We start from the raw sequence: 24,528 nt of genomic DNA, 5'->3' as shown, positions 1-24,528 counted from the left end.
TTTTTGCCTTACTTGCTTTGTGTATTTTTTGGGGAACTGAGTTACAAATTTTTTTGACATCATTCGCCTATATACTTCAGTAGCTATCTCCTAAGAATAAGGATACTCTCCTAAAAACCTCAACACCATTAAATGGCTACTAAAGGAGTGGTTTTAGTGAGATGCTCCTGTCCAGAAAGCCCCTCTCAAATTGTGCTGGGCCCTTAGCAGAGGGAGTGGGTGGAACCCACCTCCTAGTTCCAGACAACTCCCTTCCCTCCCAGAAAAGTAGAGCTCAGGAGAGTTCGTTTGCATGAGGATGACAGATACCAGTTCCCTCTGGAAGGCCCAACAGCCCCATCCCACCCCGACCCAGGAGGGGAAACCTGGGTCTGAATCAAGAGGACACAGCAGCAGCATGCCAGGTGGGAGTGATGTTGCTGGCAGTGGCGTAAGCATCAGCCCCGGAGCCTGGAATAGCCCCCAGAGTGGGCTCCAGCCTTGCGCAACCCAGTTCAGGACCACTCAGCTCACCCAGGGCGTTGCCAAGGCTACCGGGCCTAAGCCACTGAGGTGGGCACACAAGCCTCCTCCGCCTGCAGGCCCAGGGGTCAGGCAAGGAGATCTTCAGGGCCAGCTTTGCAGGAGGAATTAAATATAGAACAGGGAGACACAGTTGCCAGGCAGAAGCAGGAGGTGCTGTGAATAGAACAGTGCTCTTTACAGTGACAATGTCACGTGCGAGCCTGCTGTGCATGTGCCAGGGACTTCGGGGCAGATTCTCTGACCCTCATGGTGACCTCTGAGATGTGTGACCTTGTTCCCACTTCACGTGCGGGGCATCAGACATCCAGATGAACGAAGTTGTTTCCCCAACATTGTTCTGCCAGAGGAGCCCGCCTGCTGACAGTTTGGAGCCCAGGTTCCTGCCACCACGGCGAATGTGGGTCCTTGGGTCTCCACCCAACAAGTGTAGACTCACAAACTCCTCTTGAGTGTTTCTCTGAAATGCCAAGCAGGCCCGTGCCTGGGCTCACATCTGCCCACCAGCCTACAAGGCCCTTGCACAGAGCAGGTGCTTCAGGAAGCGTGTGACAGAAGGGCCTGGTGGGTTAGATTCCACAGACGCAGCACACAGGCCTGAGAGGGAGCAGGGCAGAGCAGCGACTCCCTCCAGAGCCGTCTGTCGCAGGCTCTGCAGGAGGCTCTGGAATGCCTCTCTGGGAGCCTGTCTGGCACAGAGACAGAGGCCAGGCACGCACTGCTACCCCTTGCCCTGAGCTTCCCGCCCAGCCCCAGATGTGCCAAGTCTTGTGAGCCCTAAGTGGCTGGTTCTAATTCAAGGGCTCTGAGCTGGCGTAGCTCCAAACCAGGGCCTCTTTCTGGGCTTCAATGAAGCATGCCCATGAGTCAGCACTAAGACGTGGCCATAGCAACAGGCGGGGCAGGGCATGGGATGCGGAGCCAAGGTTTGCAGGAGTGGGTGGTCTGAGCCAATGCCTGGGAGAACCTGCATCCTTGTGCCCTCCAATGGCTGCAAGATTTTTGCCCCACAGATCTTTTCAGAAGAGTTGTGTTACCACCACTCTACAGGTGATGGCAGATGGATTCCATGAGGCTTGAGTGAGTTCCTAAACCTGCAGGACTCCTGCCTGACCGGCCACATTCCCTCACCTAGGTGTGACTGCTAAGAATCATGCCACACACCTGTGGCCCTGAGTGCCAGCCTGAAGCAAGGCTAAGGAGGTAGGCAAGGGAGTGGGGGCCACACCCACACCTTCAATGCCCACTTCTTGATTGTGTAACGATACTTGACTAAAATAAAGCCACACAGTGAATCTTTTATTAGACATTATTTTAATACCATATCAAAACACCTTGACTAATGAAGAAAGCTTTTCCCCCCAGCTTTGAACATTTTTTAAACATTTTATAAGGGTTTGTTTGGTTTTTTTTAATATATAAATACAGAAACCTATCTTGCAGGGGCTGATGCCATGTGTGAACATCAGTGTCTAAAATGTTCTCCAACAGAGCGCCTGCAAACAGGGGAAGCTGTACATATCCCTTTAATAAGTCCTTTGTTTGTCTAAGTTTTCTGGGGAAAAAAAATCCACAAGGGTTTAAGAAAAATGTTCAGGCATTTCTGCAGGACACTTGTGATTGTTAAATCCTCTGAACTGACCAGAACCAGGAGGGAATACAGTAGGAGAGATGGGAAATGAGGTGGAGAAGGTCCTCAGTGGGTGCTTTTTTGGCAATGAAGTTAAGATATCAGGGTCCCAAGGGGAGAAAAGTGCAAAACCAAGCCAGAAAAATGGGGAAAAAAATCAAACAAAAAACCAAGGCAGAGCAGTTGGTGAGAGAGAGGCTGCTGGGCACCAGCCGTAAGCTAGGTGCCATTGGGAAGCGCGAGGTGAGAACCTGGCTCTGTTCGTTTCTGTCACTGAGTGGGTTCTAGCTGGGCAGCAGAGAGCAACCAGTAAACATCACGAGGGAAAACACCAGTCGACACTAGACTTTTTGTTGTTTTATAATTTTTTTTTTGTAAACACTTTAGAGACAGACCCACAACGCCTTTCAAAGGTGAAAAAGAAAATGCCCTTTCCCTCCTGGGACGAGGATGCGGGGAATGATGGCGGGTGATGCTTTCTTCTCTCAAACGCGCTCTCATCCAATCTGGTGTCCTCAGGGGGAAGGGGGACCATTCTCTGGAAGTCAGTGCAGGAGGGGTGCCCTGTTCCCACTGGAGTCCCCAGCTCAGCTCTGCCCCAGTGTCCGAAGCCTCCTCTCAGGAACGGGGCCTGGCTGTCCCTGTGGGGACCGTAAGACGTAAGTCGTGCTCCGTTGGGCCTGAGGCCAGCCGCGTGCATCTGCTGAGGCCGGGCCGGGCGCCTGTGGTTCCGGTCTGGGGCCCCGAAGCCAAACATCATGCCAGGAATTTGGACTTGCAGCCGGAGCCAGGCTCCACTCCCTCCGCCTTACTCTCCCCCTTGCTGTGTCTTCTCCCCACGTCCTCAGTTTTTGAGGTGAAGGTAAAAAGAGCAAATGTCCCTGAATTGTCTGACATCATCAGCTGTCCTGGGAGTTTACTTGGAATAAATGAAATAAACCTAATGAAGAACAAAAGAAAACAAAAAAACGAGAGAGAGGGAGAGAGAGAGAGAGGGAGAGAGAGAGAGAGAGAGAAAGAGGAGGAGGGGTGGGAGAAAGAGAAACAAAAGGGAAGGGACAGAGAGAAGCCCCCAAACCCTCGGATGTGAGATGAGATGGAGTCAGGATTTTGGTTTCTTGGGGGTCTAGTCTGCCTGACAGAAAAAAGAAAGTGCCAGCCAGGAATGTGGAAGGGACAAGCAGGATGATGGGGACAGGAGAGGATGGTCGTCAGGAAAGCAAGGTGCCTGGGGAAGAAATTGGGGGTCAGAAAATGGTTATAGGGGAGCACATGGGCACAGCTGGGAAGGGAGTTGGTTATGCTGGTCTGCTGTGCACTCAGGGACCTGGGCTGTGGGTGGTGGGGCCCTAGGACTGGCCTCAGAGCCACCTGGAAGTGGGTGAAGGAAGCGGCCGCAGGCAGGAAGAGCCAGCTGTGAGATGCCTGCTACCAAGCGCTGCAGGGATAACGCACGCCCCACACGCTGTATTGTTCAGTGAGTGCGATGTCGGTGCAGGGTGTGAGTGAGATTATCCCCGTCCCCAAAGAAGCAGGGATCTATGAGAGGTGAGGATTTGCCCTGGCCACCCAGTGAGCAGAAGGCACAGCTGGGGAGCAAACCCGTGTCCTGTCCCAGAGCTTCTCCCGCCCAACACTTCCCGAGGCATCTTTCTGAACCTTCCTCAGGGAGATTCGCCCCACACGTCTGGAATTCACTGGTCTTTCCCCCAACTAATCTACCTCTACTAAGCAGGTTCCTCTCCATAACCATGCAAGGCTGTACTTGTATTCTTCCCAGGGAATCATGCCTGCCCCACAAGACCACTACTGCTGAGATGCTCCCCTCTCCCAGGGCCCCCTCTCGCGGGGGTGTAAGGGCCACTCAGCTCCCCTGCCTCCAGGCCCCAACCACTGGCTTACCTTTGAGAGGAGTCAGCAAGCGAGCCTGGCAGGGTCAGTCCGCGGGGTGTTCTGGACAAGATCTGTTCACTTCAAACCACGAGTCTATGCAACTGATAGGGAGGCGGCAAGGGAAACATGTCACCAGCTAGTTAGGGACTGGCTCCAAGGGCCAGGTCTCTGAGCAGAGGATTCCTAACTCTTGCCTGTGAGGACCCCAGACACCCACTTTCTGAAAGCAGGAAGAAGGGAGGACACCCAGAAGAGTCCTGGCTCAGCTGGAGGTCTGGTGTGGTGGATATGGGACTGGAATGGACACTGGTACTGCACGAAGCAAGGACTGTGTCCTCAAAAGGGACCAAGACCTCACATGCATGGAGCCCAGGAGGACGGGCACAGCCCCCAGCAAGGTGAGAGCGGGTGGTGTGCGGACAGCCAGCCAACCAGCTCCAAGGCTCAAAGGACAAAGAAAGTGGGAATAGAGACCTGGCAGGCTGGCCGTGGCTCTGCCCTCTGGTCCTGAGACAGCCCTCTTCTGGGCTGGAGGAGGAACCTCGTGGCCCCCTCCCCAGTGGGTGACTTCTCAGAAGACTCCAGCTCTACAGGGCTCGGATGGCTGTGATCAGTAGCCGGCATTTAGCCCTTCCTGGAAAAGGTGGCCAGGGGAGGACTGACCCTGTGGCTTAATGACATGGCTCAGGAGAGTCAGATGGGGGGCTGATGGTGAAATTCTGGTTTCCAGTGTTTATAGAAAAGACTGTCTGAACCCGGGAGGGAACAAAAATTGCCCCAAGACAGCTTTCTGTGAGCCAACAGCTGGGTATTTTCAAAACAGGAACCAGACAGATCATTTGCATAATTCTGCCCCAGAGCCAAAGATTCCCTTCTTCTGGTTCTGGGTAATGCTTCCCTGGGACACTGGAGCTCTCTGTGCTGGGCCCAGGCCAAGACTCCCCCCAGTCTCCACCTGAGCCTCCCTGGCACCAGCCACATCCACATGCCACCTTGAGCCACATCCACATGCCACCCTGTGGCCAGTGGCCCCATGAGCCAGGCTTTGGAAAAGCCTGTGTGTCAGGAAGCAGCTCTGGAGCTCCAAGAGCTAAGAGCAGGTGGCGGCCACGGGCAGCACAGAGCGTCCTCCGTCCTGGGGAAGGAGGTGTCTTCTTTCCAGTTGGAAACAAGAACGAGGCTCCTACTGGAGCCTGAGGACGAATCTCGGCCCTGCTAATTATAGCACCTCACAGTGCCATGGCCCCCCAGGTAGTGGCTGTTCCTGCCTGCTGGGCCTCTAGGGAGAAGGGGCGGTGCAGGGCGGCCAGCCCCGCCTCCTCCCTGGGCCACCGCTCCTGCACAGACGAGGGTCCGCACCCTGTGGCACAGAGGGGCCCGCAGTGGAAGGAAAGGCTCACAGAGACGGATGAGGATTCACCCTACCAGGCGGCATCCCCAGCACTCCCACCTGTGGGGCTGCACATGTCTCTCCGACAGCCCCCACCACCCAGGCTGTCAAAACCAAGTAAAACCTCAGACAACTCCACTTGGCCCCACGCTCAGCATACCCAGACCTTCCCACTTGCTGACCTCTGCTTCCACCCCTCGAGTCCTGGTGGACAGAGTGGCTGGTGACGACCACCCCCCTCCCCCACACAGGGAAGGAGCCCTCCGGGGTCTGGGGTGCGGCTGAGATGGCCCTGCCGACCCTCTCGTACCTTTTGTGATAAATGCACAGGCAGGGCAGCCTGGCTATCGTGTCCCCCTGAAGCAGCTCCTCCAGGCAGATCACACACTCACCCGCGTCTTTAGTCAGCACGTCATCTGCAAAGGGGGGATGGGAGTGGGAGAATTCAGTCACCGCAGGCAGGTGCACACAGCAGGCATGGATCTAGAGCTGGCTGGGACCGCTTAGGTCGCCTGAGGTCTGCGAGGCTCCGTGGGGGACACAGAAGCCCCAGAGGAACCATGATGTGAAGGCCCTCAGTGTGGAGACAAGACATGCGAATTATCTGAAGGCAAAATGGGATTAATCACCAAATAAGAGGCGCAGACAATGGAGGACGAAAAAGGCTTGCAGAGGGAGAGACACGTAGCAGAGGCAGCACAGGCAAAGTGGTTCCCTGAACAGACTTTTCCCCTAAGCACACACACACAGACCAGGTGCACTGATTTCTGTTTTGAAAAAATAAGGTGATGGAGACAGTGGTGCGAGGCAAGGAGGGATGGAAGAAACATGCATGCTAGCAAATACAAGTACAGGCACGTCCATGGCAGCACTGGGCACAAAGCCAAAAGCGGGAACAACCGGCATGTCCACCAGCTGATGGAGAAATGACAAGTGTGTGCCCCCAATGGAGTACTACTCAGCCAGGATGAGGGTGCAGAGCTGATGCGTGCTGCAACATGGGTGCACCTCAAAAACGTGATGCTGAGTGAAAGAAGCCAGACACAAAAGGCCACCTGTTGCATGATTCCATTTATGTGAAATGTCCAGAATAGGCAAATTCATAGAGACAGAAAGCAGGTCAGAGGCTGGGGGCAAGGAGGGGATTGGGGGATGACTGCTTAATGAGTAAGGGATTTTCCTTCTCTTTCTGTGGCAAGAACACTTAACATGACTTTAAGTGCACAGCACAGAACTGTTAACTACGGGCACCATGCTGCAGAGCAGACCTCTAGACTTACTCATCCTGCATAACTGAAGCTTTCTACCCAGAGTGGCAACTGCCCATTTCCCTCTTCCCAAACACTTCCCACTCTCTGGTCCTATGGGGTTGACAACTTTCGGTTTTTCATGAGTAGATGGACTCATGTGAGGGGTTCTTTTCTGGAAACTAGATAGAGATAGTGGTTGCACAACATTGTGAATGTCCTAAATGCTATTAAACTGTACATTTAAAAATGGTTTTAGTGGGGAGGGGATAGCTCAGTGGTAGAGTGCATGCTGGGCATGCACAAAGTCCTAGGTTCAATCCCTAGTCCCTCCGCTTAAAAAAGTAAAGCAAATAAATAAATAAACCTAATTACTCACCCCCCCATTTAAAAAACTGTTTATATTGTATGAATTTTAACTCAATTAAAAAGAAAAAAAACCCCACACACCCACAGAAACAGAATGAATGGAAGGAAGCTACTGCACACCACAGGCCCCTAGTGAAGCTGTGACCGCAACAGCCCGAGCAGAACAGGGAGAGAGTGCTACAGCCAAGTCAGCAGGCTTCACTGCGTTTCTATGACATTCTGGGCACCAGCAATTCAGTGAATAAGCCATGATCTCAGGATCCAAGAAGCTCAAAGTCTAGCAGGGGAGGCTGAACCAGAAACGGAAATGAACAGCACAGGAATTTCTAAAAGTCTTACAATGTAATAGGCCCAGGGGTGAGAAGTATGGGAGATGCCTAACTGGGGTGGGGACAGTTCAGGGAGAGATTTCTAGGCACAGGGGAGAGCATCTGTGCACCTGGGAAGGCAGGACATTTGCTATGGGAGGTAGAAGTCATGGGGCCACAGCAGGAGATGAGACCAACTTCCTGAGGACAGACTTGTGTCCCACTGCGCTGCCTGGGTTTTACCTGGTTCACTGAAGGGTCCTGGGGACTTGGAGATGCACTCTGGTCTCTGGAAACTACTGGGAATAACTGGAAGAACCCAGAGATGGGGAGCCCACCCTGGAGGCTAATGCAGGGCTGCAGGAGAGATGAACTCAAGGCCGGCACCAGTGATGGGGACGAAGCGGGTCACACTAACAGGGGCCCTGGGCAAACAGAAGGTGCTCATCTCAACAAGAAGGAGCCCAGGGGGAGGCTGGGCTTGGGAAGGAAATGGTGAACTCAGAGATGGGTGGGAGGTGCTGGCCAGGCAGCTACTGGGACTGGCTAATGGAAACCTCCACGAGTCCATTCAAGTCCAGATCTGGGGTTTAGAGGAGAGATGTGGGGACAAGGTAGATGCCACATAAAGAGATTAGATGAATCCAAAGAAGGCAGACGACTGAACCCAGGTGAACTCTAATACCCTCTGCGTGGTGCCCTCAAGCCATTGCTGTTTCTTTGCCCTCTTTACTTTAGTGGAAGGGGAACCATCTGGGGCCCATAAATGAGGATTCTTCGTGGCCTAGAAGGCTATGGTGACTCAGGGCCCTCCATTAGGGACGCCAGAGATGGAAATACTCAATACTTAAGTCCCTGTGCATATGAGCTGGGAGAGAAGTCACTTTCAGCTTCCTGGCCACCAGGACAACCTGTGGCCACTGTCTTTATCTGCTAAGATCTGCCTAACCCAAAGCCCACCTGAAAGGACGATGTGAACAGGAAAAGCAGACAGCACAGCCGGTCTGCTGTTGGACTGTAACCTCAGATTCCAAACATGGCAAGTGGCAGATCTATAAAAGGGTACGATCCCATTGTTTTCTTAAAGCACTGGATGCCATACATATTTAAATATTTGTGTGTGTGTGTGTGTGTGTGTGTGTCTCCATGTGTAAGCACAGAAAGAAAAAAGTCTGGAAGGAAACACACACTTTAATAGTGATGGAGGAAAGGAGGGTTAGAAGAAAATTATTCTTAATGTATTTTTGATATGTGATTGTTTGAAGGTGTATTACTTTTACAATTAAAAACCCTAATAAAGAAAGAGACTGGTGTTTTCATTTTACTCTTGAAATGTATCAAAAGGATAAGATGGATTGGTGCAGCAGAGCAAGAACAGTGTAACACAGAATCCAGATGCGAAACCCTCAACTGTGGTGTACGTCTGACATTTTTCATAGTAAAATACTAGGAGTAAAAAACTCTAATAAAGACAGGAAGAAAAATAGTCCAGCTCTGAGGAGGCAGGTGTACTGCAGACCTTCTTGGGCATGGACTTCCTGCCCGCTTTGTCTCGGTGTCTCCTCTACAAAGTGAGGGGCTGGATACAGCCACCTTCCTGTGCTCATCTCCTCACTTACAGATGACTTCCTCAGGAGCACAGCAACATTACTGATTCCAAATCAGCATCCCCTTCTGACTGGTAATGGCTTTGAGCCTAGGGGGCGGTTAGACTTTTCTGCATGGGCTCCGCTCTCCCTGCCCTGTCAGCTCCAGGAGGGTCCATGCTGAGACAAGGGCAGGGAGCTGGGCACAGGGATGAGGCCTGGGGCTTGCTTCTTTGGCAGGACTGGACCTGACTCTCCTCTCTTTTCTCCCCGGGGATCACTAGGGGAAGGGGAAGGAGGCAGCAGGGTGGTTCATTTCTCATCAAGGACTCAGACTTGAGCACATGGAGGCGAAACACAGCATTTCTTCCTGACGGTTGATCACTATCACACAGCCCTTTATGAAGCATCCTTATGCACAGTGCTCCGGCCTCAGCAGCCAGCCTGGGTCTGCAGCATGGGTGGGAAGAACTAAACTGTGCAGCTGTCCTCCAGGCTGGCACAATAGGAAGCACACTTCACCAGGACCCAGAGCCCTGGCTACAAAAGGTTACTGAAGGTTCCCAGGATGGGGAGGAGCCAGGGCTGGGACCCTGGAGTGCCAGGAGGCAAGCAGCGCCCTCCACCTGCAGCATCTCCCATGGAGCAAGGCAGGAGGAGCACAAACCCGCCAACAGGCCTGAATGGGTTGAAGAAAACTTCCTGTCCCAATCCCTGGGGCTCCAGGAGTCAGCAGCTCCCAGATGTCCCATGTGCCTAGCAGGAGAGTGGAGATGCCTGAAGCTGAAGCTGAAGCCTGGCTATCAGGATAATCCCTGAGATCGCCACACTCTTCTGATGAAAGCCAGCTCTGCCCATGGTTGGAGGGCCTTGCAGCACCAAGCCGAGGACCCCGAGCCCGGAACAGTTGAGGCCACTCTGCAGATGGACTATAACGCCCCTGGGCACTCCTAGGTCCCCAGAGGAGGGGGTCCCAACCAATGCCACTCAAGAGCTTTCTTCCTTTTTCTTACTACCCCGCTTCCCCTGCTCACAGCTTCCTGACCCCCGTGTACAAAGCCAACATCCCCACCCAGGGGGAGTGGCAGTGTGCTTGGCCTGACCGGGGAACCAGCCCAGAGTGGCAGGCAATGCTGTCTGATGGGGCTGGGTGGGAGGTGATGCCCACTTCTGCCTCCTCCCTGAGACAGAGGGGAGGCACTTCTGATAGCGGCTGTTTACCAAAGACTGATCCAGGAGGAGGATAAAAAAGAGCCCTCTCTCCTTCGGCCAGTTATATGCCAGGAATATCATGGACAGCTCAGTGAACCCTAAACACCCTGTGGGGGTCTTTGGATCAACTCAGGAAGCTGCTAAGTGGCCATGACTCCCACGCTAAGTCCCTTCTTCTTGGCCACCCTGCCTCTTTTCCTTAAAAGGCCAGGCAATAGGGTCTCCTCCTTAGAGCTGAAAAACACCACCTATCTTACAGCCAGCTTCAGTTCTTTCTCGTTTTGTGAATGTGAGTGGAGGAACCTAGGTGCTCAGAGTGAACAGGCCAGGCTGAGGGAGCTGCACTGCTGCCCACGAGGGGCACTGGCTTGATATCCCCCAAGTGGGCGCCCAGAGCTGCTGGCAGCATGGAGGGAAGGCTGTTGTGCTGCAGGCATGGAGCCAGCAGCTGGGAGCAGTATCATCCACAATCCATTCCCCTTGTGCCAGATGGCAGTCATGGCCTGGGGGAAGGAAGGTGGGAGCCAGAGGGAGAACCCCCAGCAGATGAGTCAGAGGCACAGATCCACCCCCTGGCCTTATTTCCAGCCTAGGTGCGGAAGAGCCTCGCCTTGCAGCCTCCTCAACTTGCGCAGAGCTGCTGGCGCAGGCTCATGAGGGAAAGGAAGGGGCCGTGCCACCAATGTCAGGCCTCATCAGTTCCCTTCCTGGGAAATCTCCAGGCAAAGGGGAAACTCTGAGTAGAGAGTTCCTGTACCAGCAGTGGCATCTCCACCCCAACCCCAGAGGTGTGAGCCCTCAGGCTTAGAGGGCTTCGTATTTACAGAGGCTTCCCAGTGACCCAACTCAGTACCCCTACCTCCCTTCCCTCCTGCAGGAAGAGCACCCAGACAGACACCTCTACAGCCAGCCAGCCACTGCTGAGCAGGAAACAATAGCTCCTAGCAGTGTCCCACTGGGCCAGGCAAACCACAGCCAGGACCTGGCTCTCTCAAGGCCCAAGAAAAGCACTTCCATTCCAACCACAGGGTCGCTGAGAGCAGAGACACAGGCCAAGTAAGCACTATCCACACAGGTCTGCTGGCTGGGGGTAAACTAACAGGAGGGGTTCCTCCTTTTAGGGGAGCCAGATTCCCTTTCTTTCAAAGAAATCTTGAGTGACATTTAGCATTTCAAGAGCTCTGAAGTTGGGGCAATGACCTTCCTCAGAGAGGAGGGGTGGGCAGTCAGGACCTAAGAAGTACCGCATGGGTCTGCGCCCCCGGCAGAAAGCTGAGGTGAGAGGATCTTTTGAAGCTGCTTTGACGGCCAGCCACCAAGCTCTCTTAATGCTGCTGGCCAACGACCCTGCCACATGCCAGATTCTTGCAGGGCCAAGGACCCCTGGCTGGTCCTAGAATCAGGGCCTCTCAGCTTTCAATGGACAATCGGTCATCTGTCACGACTCTGCACCACAGAGTCCTGTGACTCTCTTCTGTTCATAGCAGAATCAGGCCCCCATCTCCAGGCTTGTTTGGCGAGCTGAGCAGTTTGATGATCAAAATCTGAGTGCATATTCTTGAGGGTGCAAGTTCCCCCAGTCCCAGAACCACAAATGATGGTGGAAAGGGAGAGAAATTAAAAGGCCCCATCAAGTTGATCACATTTACTCACAAAAATGGGTCTCACCAACTCCTTCATCAATTTGAGGAATCCTGGGTTCAGAGCTGCCCATGGAAGAGAATGGAGGACAGCAGATTCCTCACTCCGGAGTCCAGATCCCTTCCAGCCCCTCTGCCTGGGAAAGCGGGCCTCACAAGCTAGTGCCCCACTGGGAGCACCAATAACCAGTTATTGGTCTCTTGAGCACTGGGTGAGCCAGTTAAACTAGTCTTGCCTTTCCTAAATCGGCTTTTTTTTTTCTTTTAAATCTGGCAAACGGCTACTAGAGGCCTTCCAACCTACAGCTCAGGCCAACCCTCATAATAAGAAAAATATTACTTTCTATCTGCCTCATTTAGGGGGTTTCTACTTTTTTCCCTTTGGTGGTTAACTAAATTTCATCTTATATAACCACTGTAAATTTTCTAAAAATTTCCCCAATTGGTACCAGCAACTACAAAAGACTCCGTGTGTGTGTGTGTGTATGTGTGTGTGTTGTGTGAGAAATCTCCAAGGGGAGCAATCAGGAGATCTAGTGACTCTTCACAAGAAAACAGCAGTTACTAATCCACTAAGAAAGTCTTACACTGTTTCCTTTCCAGAACGATTCCAAGAGTTCTACCCCTCACAAATGCTGTAAGTCTCTTCACTTTTTTTTTTTTTAATAGAAAAGATAAAGTGAAGCTGGGTAGGCTGGGATGATGAGAAATCACTGGTAAAATATGTGACTGGCAAAACCAAAATAAAGTCCTAGAGGTCAGACCTGGGACTTTGGCCTAAGGCCTCAGAAACGCCTGTGCTTTATATAAACCAGAACAGGCCCTAGACCAGCCCCGGAGATTCATGCTCCATATACAAACTCCAAATGCCTTGTTTGTATCTGGAAGGTTTAGGTATCTTTAGAAAAGACAAAGATTGAACGTGAGGAATCCAGCCAGAAGGCCTCCTTTTCGTGTTAACAGTGTACACAGAGGGGGAAAAAACCCCCCAAAAAACTACACAGAGAGGCCAGGCCAGGGTTGCTGAAGTACCTTCCTCATCTTAAGACAAATTCCACTGACGGGACCAGATGCAACACGCCTCTCTTTGCCTCTGGTGGTAAAGGACTGGCTTTTTCAAGAGACGCTCCAGTTTAAAGCCTGTAGTTTGTACTCATATACACATTCACTCACACACTCTTAAGAGATGGCTTTTCAATTAGAGGTGGAGGGAAGGAGTGGGAACTGACTAAGAATAGCCATGGTTAAGCCACAGACTGGTGGGCCAACCTCCCCTTCCTCTAAGGGGATTCGGACTCCAAGTGTGGGTTCTGCAGGTAACCTGGGCTGAGGCCTGCTCCCCCATGGAGGCAAAGATGAAAGGCAGGGGGTCACCTACAGCAGCACTGGCACGTACACGCGAACATGGAAGAGGCGCTGGAGGTGTCATGGGCAGTTCCCGGGCAGTTCTCTGGGGGAGAAGCCCAATGCCCTCACTGCCCCACTGTCCAAGTGGGGCGTGTGGGGCCTCCTCACTCAGGCAGCCCTCAGCACACCCTGCCCTCCACAGCTGCCCTGCCACGTTCTCCCTGATGATGCTGAGAGCTCGGGCCTGTCGGGCGAGTCCACTCTGAGGCTGCTTTGTGTTCTTCTGACAGCAAGCCAGTGTCTCCAGAGGACTCTCCCCAGCGCCCCACGGGACAAAAAGCAGTCTTCACGAGGGCGCTGCACGTGTGGGAAATAAGAGAACAGTTTCTGAGGCCATGGTTGGGAAGGGCTGCCAGCCCCGGGAGAAGACTCCTCTCCCTCCCTGGTTCCAGGTGGAGACAAGGAATGAACAAGTGGAGCTAAACATCCTCCAGGGAACACACCCCGACGACAGGGAGCCCAGAACTCAAGGGGCCAGATTCAGAGACTCGTTATCAGATGGTCCCCAGGGAAGGGAGAGGCTGTCCACTGGGGAGAAGAGGGGCTTTCCCGGACCCCAGGGTGGAGATGACGGGGAAGGACACCTGGGGGCAGAGACAGCTGTTCCTCCAACCTGGTGACAGCAAAGGTCACTAGACTATGTGTAGCTGAGACAACAGGTAACCAGCCCACCAGCCCACGTCCAGGCCTATTGGCTGCACAAGTCAGGAGATAACAGAACAGCAGGACGTGTTTTCAGGAGAATCAAGCAGATTCGATGCGTTAGATCAGTTTTGCAGGAACAATCTCGAATCATCTGGCCTTCCCAGGCCAGTGCTGTGGAGGGAGCACAGCTGGGTCAGAGAAGGCAGGAGCCCAAGGACAGGTCTGTATGGAGAGTCGGCCCACGAGACTTTCGCCGTCAGGATGGCTGTTAAGTGATGAGGGCCTGGCTCCTGTCCCGTCCTCAGATCCTGAGAAATCTCAGAGCTCCTCTCCTCAGCATCGCAGTGACTCTACAGGGTTGGGCACAGCCCACTCAGATAGGGTACCCATCTTCACAGAAGACACAGTTCTCTGAGGAATGTGGTTTGAAGACCACACTAAGCACAAAGGTTGGACAGACCCAGAGCCATGGGCAGCACCGGGTGCCTGGCACCACGGAGCAGTCGGTCCACTGTGGAAATGACAGAAAGAAATCCACGGGTGGCCTTGCATCTTTCGGGGCAGCTGTAATTTCCTGAGCACTGACCATGTGCCAGTCTCAGCACTGAGGGGTTTTATGGGTAATGTCTCACTTTACTCTGACAAAAATCCTGTGAACCAGGTACTGAGCTCCCCATCTTAGGGACCAGAAAATCAAGGCTCTGCTGCCTGAGCCCTTGTCTAAGATGACATAGCCATGGTGGTTGAGGCCGGCTCTGGACCCACATCAGTTGGGCTCCAAGCTTTCCTCACAACAAACCAGGCAGGCGTTGACTTTCATTTTGTCCACAGAGGTGCCACAGCAGGGGACTGGGGTTTTGTGGAGTCCCCTGGCCCAGTGATCCTGCCCCTGGTTGTTCTCGCTGCTCAACTCCGAGGCAGCCTCCACGGCCAGAAGCAGCACAGCCTCAGTGGAGCGAGCAGGCGGCAGGTCAGCATTCTAATTCCCAAAGGGTGTCCAAAGCGCACACTAATTCTGCGGTGGAGGGTCAGGCTTCAGTGCTTTATACAAACCACAGAACAGACTCCCCTTCCCCAGAGAGAGCTGGCGCTCCTCCAGGCCCTCTGTTGTCTGCTGTGTGACTAGAGGTGCGAGGAACTAAGAGGGCAGAAGAAAGGGCAGGGCTAAAGGGGCCACCCAAGACACTTCCTGACTCAACCTGGTGCCTTCCTCCTCATCCCACCCTCCTCCTTTCCAGCCAGCTAGCGAGGCTCCCTGCCCCATCAGCTTCCTCATCACAGCTTAGGCGGTACTGCCGGAGGCGGGTGGAGATGCGCGTGGAGATGTCGCCCAGAGCCACGTGACGCTGGGGAGACCCTTGCTCAGAGGCACCCCGGCCAAGCCCTTACCATTGTAGGAGAGGCGAGGTTTGCTCAGACACATTATAAAGTGCATTTCCATCTCATCAGAAGCCACAGACTTGGAGCAAATGGGGCACTTAAAACCTGAAAAAGAGGAAATAAAATGAAATGGTTTTTCCAAACCAAGTATATCCATAATAAATGTGGGAACTCTTAAATGACTGAGGCCACGTGGGGTCAGAGTCAACATGGGGGATTACAATTTAGGGCTGATTTCGCCTTCATTGGGCAGGCAAAATTCTGTTGTTTTACTGCAGTCTCCAACTCCCATCTTTCCCCTGAGGCTTACCCTCTCATGCCTCTTCTTGAAGTTTACAAGAAGTCACTGACACCTAATGGCTGAGTTTTATCTTCTTTTAGACCCTTTCCCAAGGGGGTCTAGTGGGCAGCGGGGACAGGGAGCCGTGGAATCAAGGCAATAATCAGTCTTTGAATAAAAAAGAGTTTAGTTTAAAACCCCCTGGGGCTAGGTCACCTGTGGAAGATGGCACCTCCATCATTCACCCAGAGCCCCGTTCCTCCCTGGGGCTCAGGCAGCTGTCCCCTGAGTGTGCAAGCAGCAGGGTGGCCCTCCAGAGCACTCCCAAATGCCACACATGCCTTGGCCACATGCCACCAAGACTAACAGCTGTTTCACAATGACAGGCGACAGACCCTGCTGTTTTGTTCCCGAGGAAGTTTTCTTATACACCCAAGGAGTTTCATTGGAACTGTGTAAGTATTGGAGATTTTGGTTGAGAATCTTCTGGGTCAAACTCCATTAAATAAACTTCGTCCTTTGATCTACTTTTTTAATAAATTATTTTTTGATCGGTTTTTATAGATACAGATACACTATTTCCAATTTTCCCCATTTTATTTTTATTAAAATTATTTTCAATTGTATTACTTCTTTTTCAGCTGACACAAAATATCCAATACTATGGAAAAGTTAATTCATTTGTCCACATCAAATTTTACACATCACAGCTTCTCCCTTTTGTGACCATAATTCCTACATTCCGAGTCTGGAATTCCTAGGTCAAACACAGTACATCTAAATACTGTTTGAAGATCTTACTCTTCTGTTAATTTTTAGTCAAAATGTCCCATGCACAGTTTCAGTGGATACTGGTAACACCTACCAGCAATATTTATTACAAAACAGATAAAAGAGTTCATGTTGACTGTTAGCTGCTCCAGGACAAGAGAGGAGTTCACACCACTGTCCTTCCTGAGGGGCCACGTTCATTCTGTATGGAAAGCTCTCCACTCTGACAGCTGGCAGTGCTGAGACAGGAAGCAAGCTGGTTCCCATGTTCTTGGGTAGGGTACAAGCCCTTTGTAAAGTCTTCTCCGACCTCCCTCTCTTCAGGGACAATGTTCTGAGTTACAGGACCAGACAGAAAACCCACAGTCTGGTTTACTCCAGGCAAAGTGGAAATTCTGGATGCCATGACACAGCCCCCGTTCCTCCAACCCTTCTCCTCAAAGATCTTCAGCATCTAACTGTCTTGGCTAGAAAGTGTTGGAAATGTTACTAACCCAAGGACGCTGGCCAACCTTTGAGGAAGGGCTGTTTTTTTCTGATCTCTGGGTGGTTATGACCCCATTAATGAGAAAACCAGAAGAGGGAAAAGAAACATGATGCGGGAGGGTCCATCTCCAGTTTCCTGGCACAGGTAAGTAATGAACCCCAGTCTAGTAAAAATGAGGATGCTCTTCTCATCTAACCTAGGCCCCTCTGTACCCTTGAATCTGACCTCAAGCTTGTACCCTGCACTTAAACCAATACTTACAACATTCCATAGACAGACCAGCCACTAGGAGACTCATTTTCTTTAGAGATTTGTTCACTTTTTTTTTTTCCTGATTCAAAAGACCAAGGTTTTGCAACACTTTAAGTGATGCAAAGTACAAGGATGCTTGTACTTTAGACTTGCTAAGTTAGCACCCTGTCTGCAGGCCTAGGTCTCAGGGCTGCAGGCAGGCCAGGGTGAATGTGCTTCTGCTCAGGTCCTCTAAGACCAGGCCCTGACCCAGTCACTGGGAGGTGTTTTGTTACTAAGTGATTTGCTACTAACGAAAAGCTTTACATCTCATACATTACTCATTTTTCTGTAACTTAGAGCAGAATCATGGTTGTCGCTACATTAGCATCATTCAACCCCTCACATCCCAATGAGATTCAAGTTACAGCTATAGTACTAAACATAAGGCCACTCGACAAGAAGGTCTATAAGGGAGAGTCAGCAGATATTTATATTCTAGGGAGAAACAAGGTGAGACTCATAGGTTTAGACCAGTCCTCTCACTGTACAGATAAAGAAAGAGGCCCCAGTTAGCCAAACAACTGAGGGGCAGAGCTGAGACCAGAATCAGATTTCTTAGCTCCCAACCTCAAGCCCTTTCCATTAGGGAAGAAAGAGTTGACCCCAAGTATGATACCGTGATTTATAATAGAAATATATATTTGGGTTTTGTCCTGTTTCTGGTGTAGAGCTCCTAAAACTCTTGGAACTTCCTAACATAGTAAGACGGATATTTGGTCTTTTGTCATCACTTCCTGAAACAGCTCCAGAGACAAAGGTGAAAGAATGAAAGGAGTGTCTTGTTACTCATAACCAGCCCCTTTCAACCACACCAGAGTTTATGTTAAGGAGATGACTTTTGGAAAGCCCCTAGGTAACCTAAGGATGGGGGTCAGTTGCCAAGGGAACCAACCATGTGATTAGAGGACTGGGACTTTCAGCCTCACCCTCGAGCTGAATATTGGATCAATTACCAATGGCCAATGATTTAATCAATCATGCCTATGTAATGGAGCCCCCAAAAAACTCCAGATGGAGCCCCAAAAAACCCCTGGAGGGCTTCCAGGCTGGTGGACACACAGAGATTTGAGGAGAGTGGTGCACCTGGAGAGCGTGGCTCTGTGCCCTTTCCCTTCGCCTTGGTCTGTGTATCTCTTCCCTCTGGCTGTTCCTGATTTACATCCTTTTACAACAAACCATCGATCTAGTAAGTAAAATGTTACTCAGAGTTCTGGGAGCCACTCTAGCAAATTAAACAAATGTGAGGAGGGGGGTCATGGGAACCCAGCTGGGTCGAAGCAGAGGTGACAACCTGGGCTTGTGACTGGCATCTGAAGTGAGGGCAGTCTTGTGGGACTGAGCCCTTAACCTGTGGAAGCTGATGCTCTCCACATAGATACTATCTGAATTAAGTTAATTGTTTGGTGGTGTTGGAAAACACATTTCAGAACAATGTTTTAAGAAAGAGGTGGGCTGGGAAATAATATGTCTTGAAGGAAGTGTTACGATAGTAGGGAGAGACCTACATTCTAACGAAAGCAGGGTCAGTACCACTTGTATCACCTACCTCTGCCTGTGTGTGTATGTGTTTAAGGCTCAAAAAATAACTCAAGGTCTATTACATGAGTGGGAAAGGCCAAGATGACCTGGGTTTTCCAGCCTCAAAACCATGGCAACTTATCTACTGTCTGTGTCTCTGTGAACTTCAGCTCCTCATCTGAAAAATAGAGGAATTCACTTCCCTTTCAAGATCAAATGAGATAATAAATGCTGAAAAGAAGCTAAACAAGTGTACGATGGTATTATCATCATCAAGCACGGCCGTGCTCAATGAGGAGGAGGGAACGGGGCTGGAAGGGTGGGTGAGAGGTGGGGTTGATGGACCAGCAGGGCACCTTGGCCACGGCCGTGCAGAGTGCACTAGTGGTTGGCCAGAGGCCATTCCTGCTGGTCCTATCTGTTTCTTCTCTACTTCAGAGCATGGTGTATGGTTTTCCCATACAACCGATGTGGAACAACAGTCCCTGTCTAACTGCTACGGCACCCACCTGTGCACATGATGAGAAATAATAGCTTGTATTTACATTATTACAGGCAGTCACTGGGCCTTACATGGCTTCTCATTTACCAGAATATGAGGTGGGTACTAACGTTAACTCTATTTTGCAGAAGACAACACCAAGAGAGGTCAAGGCAACGCAGCCAGAGTCCCAGAGCTAGCACAGAGCAGCCAGGAAATCTGACCAGCACCCCCAACCAGTGTGCACCATGTCCCCCGAGCTGTGGGACAGGCTGACCAGCACAGGAGGAGGCACTTCCTGGCAAAAAGGATGTAAAATGCAACAGACACAGGGTATTACCAAATATTCACCTCAGACCGTCCACGTTGTCCCAGTAGTTTCTCCTGAAGCACCCATGGTCCTGGATAATCCCATAAACTTAAACAACTGTTTGTTTTTTTTTTCCTTGGGAATTCTATTAATGTGGAAGGACAGAGTTCTGCTTTTCACTTGGCACTGAGCCTATAGCACTGGTTGTAAGATGCTGAGTTTGCAAATTACCTTTTAAATGGAAAATAAAGGGCAAAAGGTAAGAGGGACAGGAAAACATGGAGAACTCCGGGGGTGGATGTCCCCACCCACCGTCTTTCCTAAAAGGTCATCTGACGATCAAGATGGATGCTACCACTCTACCGCCCCCATCTTTTCTCGTAATTGTCCAGTCATGACTCAGTATCAACAGACCTACAGAATGATAAATACTGTGATCTCTACAAGCTATCTGGAGGTTTAAAAAATATCTGGGAGATTTTGATACCATATGGGAAAAATGTCCCAACTGAATTAAAATCAGCCCTGCAAACAAAGATCAAACAATGGTCCACAAAGTCATCCAATAGACATGATTTTTGTCTAATTTCATGGGACTTTCATCAGCACCCAGGAAGCCCGTATAAGAGATGCTTTATTTTCCTTCATGAGACAGAACACTCCAGGTGGAGGCTTCAGGACACTCCCCAGCTGCACCCCTGTCCATCCCGCCCTGGAAGCAGGGTGAGCGGACAGCATGTGAACCCAGCTGCCTTCCTCTATCCATCTAATCTCCTATCAGAGGCGGTGCCCTGCCTTGTTGTGTCTTTAACAACCGACAGAGTGAAGGGAGGCATTGGTGAGCTCAGGCTTGCCAGTCAAGTCTGACACTGGTTCCCCTGAGCCTTTGTCTGCTCCCACCAGACTGGCAGAGGCAGGGAACCTACCCAGTTCCTAGTCCTTTTCTGCCAGCCTCTCAAAACGAGAAAGAACAACTGACACTGCCCTAAGGGGAATTTACCCACAATCTCCCCAATCTGCGCTGGGTAGGTTCTACCAAGCAAATGCTGCTGCAGGACTCCCCTCTCCCAGGTGGAAGAGAGAGACAGAGGTCTTAACAGAGACCTCATTTCCTTTCTTGTGCTCAGCATCAGATCAGCCCAAGGTTATGTAGCCAGAAAAGCCCAGGAGAACCCAGCCAGAGCCCAGCTGCTTCCTGTCTTTCCACGAGATTCCGAAGTGAGGAAATCCTTTGCCACTTGGCTGGCTGAATCAGAGACCAGAGCTCCTGAGAAAAGACAAGCCTGCATTCGCCACCAGGTGCAGGGCCTTGACCCTGCTACCTCGGGCCAAAGGAAACTGGTGTCAGGGTAAGCCCCCAGGCAGGGGAACCAAGTGACCCAGGAACGGGCATGTGGTTACCTGCGTCGAGCATCTTCCTGGTTCGGGTAATTGGGCCCCTCAGACTTCACGCAGGTCCTGTCATTTGACTGACAGAGCAACTGAGGATGGATGGGGCAACCAGCTCAGGTTATAATTCTCTCTCAATCCTCTACAGCATTTATCTTGCTGCAGATAAATGAAAGTCTTTCTCATTTTCCAAAATGGCAACCTTCTCCTTTAAGACCTGATTTCTTGGGCAGGACGTGTGCTCTACACACGTTGCCCCAGTTCCCGCCTGGGTCCTCCCACCTATGCTGAGGCGCTATTTTAGCCCTGCCCCAGTTCTGCCTGTCTCTGGGATCACCTAAAGGGAGAAGAATCAAAAGAAGCAACCAGGGTACAGGAAACCTCACCATTCAGGCAGGAATACCATCCAGGCAGGACCTCCCGCCCAGGAAGGGGCAGATGTAATTCACCCAAGGACTCAGGGACCCCCACCCCCACACTCCACACACTCCATCCCTATCGGCCAGTTTGCAGCACAGATCTTTCCCTCTCACATCCATGTGGCGCGTGAATTTTATTAAATGGAATTTATTACGTATGAAAGGTCAAGGGGTAACACTGGGTGACTTTTTTTTTTTTTTTAACATTTCTATACTGAAGAAATGTGTCCCCAGGAGTGGAAGCTATGTCACATTCTATGCGCGCGCGCGCGCGCACACACACACACACACACACACAAATTGTACCGGTTAACTTTATGTGTCAACTTCACTGGATCACAGGATGCCCAGATATTTGGCTAAACATTGCTGGGTGTGTCTGTAGAGTGTTTCCGGATGAGATTAACATTTGAATCAGTAGACAAAGTAAAGCAGATTGCTCTCTCCAGTGTAGGTGGGTATCAATTAAAAGGCGGAGGAAAGGTTTGGAGCTCTCTGTCTGCAGGTCTGATCCGGGACATTGGTCTCCTGGTTCTCAGGCCTTGAGGCTCAGGCTGGAATGAAAGCTTTCCTGGGTCTTCAGTTTGCACACAGCAATCACAAGACTTCTCAGTTACCATAACTGCATGAGCCAATTCCTTATAATAAATCTTTTTATATATATTTCCTATAGGTTCTGTTTCTCTAGAGAACCCTAATACATCTGTTTGTTAAAATGCCAAACATTAAAATTTAAAGGACTGACAACAAGTGTTGCTGAGGATGTGGAGCAACTGGAATTCTCATACTGTTGGACAGAGTGTAGAAAGACGGTCACTTTGGGAAAAGGCCTGGTAGCTCTTTATAAGACAAAACCCACACTGAGCCTAACCCAAACAATTCCTCATTTAAATATTTACCCAAAAGAAACAAAAACATGTCTACAAAGAAATGTGTATCACAATGTTCATTACAGCTTTATTCTTAACAAGCAAACCCCAGAAACAATCCAACTGATCGTCAATGGAACTGATTTTTAAAAAACTGTGGTATAATCATGGAATACAACAGAACATTACTCAGCAATAAAAAGCATGAACTAGAGGGGAGGGTATAGCTCAAGTGGTAGAGCACATGCTTACCATGTATGAGGTCCTAGGTTCAATCCCCAGTACCTCCTCCAAATAGAAATAAATAAATAAACATGATTACCTCCCCCTCATAAAAACAAACAAAAGTATGAACTACTGATACACATAACAGGGATGAATATTAAAAACTTGCTGAATGGAAGGGCATAAAAGAGCACATATAATTGGAATTACATGAAGTTCTAGAACAGGGAAAGCTAATCAATGGAGGGAAAAAAAATTAGAATAGTGGTTGTCTCTACGGAGTAGCAGTTGGGCAGAGATTGACTAAAAAAGGGATGAGAAAACCCAGGGTGATGAAAATGTTCTGTATCATGAGAAGGGTTTGGGTTACACACATGCACGCATTTGTGAAAATTCAGTGAATGTACACTTAAGATATGAGATTTCATGGTTTGTAAATTTTACCCCAACCAGAAAAAAACTATAAACATTGAACTGTAGCTAAGAATAGACAGACTGAAACATTTAAAGGGAAGTGTACTAACTGTCTGAATTAAAACAAAATGCATCAAAAAGTAAGGTACTTAAACTTCTTTCAACTCTTCTGTGTGTTTGAAGTTTTCATAATAAAACACTGGAACAAGTGTCAGACAGTGAGAGGTGTGTGTGTGCGCTCATGTGTGTGTGCGCGCTCATGTGTGTGCGTGCGTGCACGTGCTAATTTAGCTTCAGGGTTCAGGGAAAACCCCTGTGAGGGGGTGACCTGTGTGTTATAAGGATACCAAGGGCTGAGTCACTGGGCACAGCAAGTACTAGGGCAACAGGTGACAAGAACATGCTGACTCCCTGTCTGTGCTCAAATACCTTTCTTTTATTCTGACAGATGAATGGGTATCTTGTTTGAGTATAGGATTTCTCCTCCAGCTTCATCAAGCTATAACTGGCAAAATTCTAATACATTTAAAGTGCACAATATGACTTGAAATACGTATACATTGTGAAAGGACCCCCCACAATCGAATTAACACATCCACCACGTCACTTATTTACTTTTTTTTTTGAGAGAATGCTTACGATCTAACAAACTTCAGTTATACAATACAAGATTTTACTATTTCAGATCTCATGTTCAAGTCTTTAATCTATATTGGGTTGATTTTTTGTGTATGGTTATATGATAGGGGTCTAGTATCATTCTTTCTACATGTGGATATCCAGTGTTCCTAACACCATCTATTGAAAAGACTATCCTTCCCCCATTGTGTTTTCTTGGTTTCACTGTCAAAAATTAATTGACAATATATGCATGGTTTTATTTCTGGGTTATATCATTTTACTCTATTCATTCTATTCCATTCAGAATGAACTCTATTCTGTTTCATTGGTCTTTGTTGTCTGTTTTTATGCCAATAGTGTATTGTTTTGATGATGATAACTTTGTAACATGGTTTGAAATCAGGAAGTGTGATGCCTCCAGCTTTATTCTTCTTTCTCTAGATTGCTTTGGCTATTCAAGATTTTTTGTGGTAAATCTGTGAATTTTAGGATTTTTTTTCTATTTATGCAGAAAATGCCACTGGAATTTTGATAGGGATTGCATTTAATCTGTAGATCACTTTGGGTAGTATGGACACTTTAACAGTATTAATTCTTTCAATACATGAGCATAGATTGTCTTTCCATTTATTTGTGCCTTCTTTGATTTCTTTCATCAAATGTCTTATAGTTTTCAGTATACAGATCTTTCACCTCTTTGGTTAAATTTATTCCTAAAAGTATTTTACTCTTTTTGATGCTATCATAATGGGATTGTTTTATTTTCTTTCCCAGACAGTTCCCTAACTTTACTGAATTTGTTTATTAGTTCTAACACTTTTTAGTGGAGTTTAAAGTTTTCTCTATAATAATATCATGTCATCTCATAATTTACTTTTTCCTTTCTGATTTGCATGTGTTTTTTATCTTTTCTTGCCTAGCTGCTCTGGCTAGGACTTCCAGTACTATGTTAGACAAAAGTTTGCTTGGGTATAGGATTCTTGAGTTGCCTTTCTTTATCCCTCAGTGGTCTGTAGATAAAATTCTACCATCTTTTAGTTTCTTGGTGTCGTTAATAGAAAATCTGATGCCAGTGTGACTCTTTTTCCTTTGTAAATAATATGTTCCTTTGGCCTAAAAACTTGGAAGATTTTTCTGTGTATCCTAAGGGCAGAGAAATTTTAGTAGGACACACTTATATATGTTTTAATTATTTCACCTAGTGGTAAGTCACGAGTGCCA

At 49.4% G+C, this 24,528-nt stretch overlaps 1 protein-coding gene and 1 non-coding gene across 2 annotated transcripts in view; one reads left to right on the top strand and one right to left on the bottom strand.

Annotated features, from left to right (window-relative positions):
• Positions 1–2,489: 2,489 nt before the first annotated feature.
• Positions 2,490–24,528, bottom strand: part of ZNRF1 (zinc and ring finger 1) — an 89,998-nt gene continuing 67,959 nt past the window's right edge. The window contains exons 2-5 of the mRNA XM_006207486.4: positions 15,239–15,334; positions 5,746–5,851; positions 4,055–4,146; positions 2,490–2,793 (exon numbers count right to left, since the gene is read on the bottom strand). Coding sequence (XP_006207548.3) covers positions 4,089–4,146; positions 5,746–5,851; positions 15,239–15,334 — 260 coding nt within the window. The 3' untranslated portion in view covers positions 2,490–2,793; positions 4,055–4,088. The remainder of the gene's footprint in view (positions 2,794–4,054; positions 4,147–5,745; positions 5,852–15,238; positions 15,335–24,528) is intronic.
• Positions 22,264–22,337, top strand: TRNAG-ACC (transfer RNA glycine (anticodon ACC)). The gene has a single exon. It is a non-coding gene; the product is annotated as a tRNA-Gly (tRNA).

This window comes from Vicugna pacos, chromosome 9 (genome assembly GCF_048564905.1).
Source record: "Vicugna pacos chromosome 9, VicPac4, whole genome shotgun sequence".
Classification (NCBI taxonomy): domain Eukaryota; kingdom Metazoa; phylum Chordata; class Mammalia; order Artiodactyla; family Camelidae; genus Vicugna; species Vicugna pacos.
Note: the sequence above shows the minus strand (reverse complement) of the source record. Positions and strands in the feature narration are given on the sequence as shown.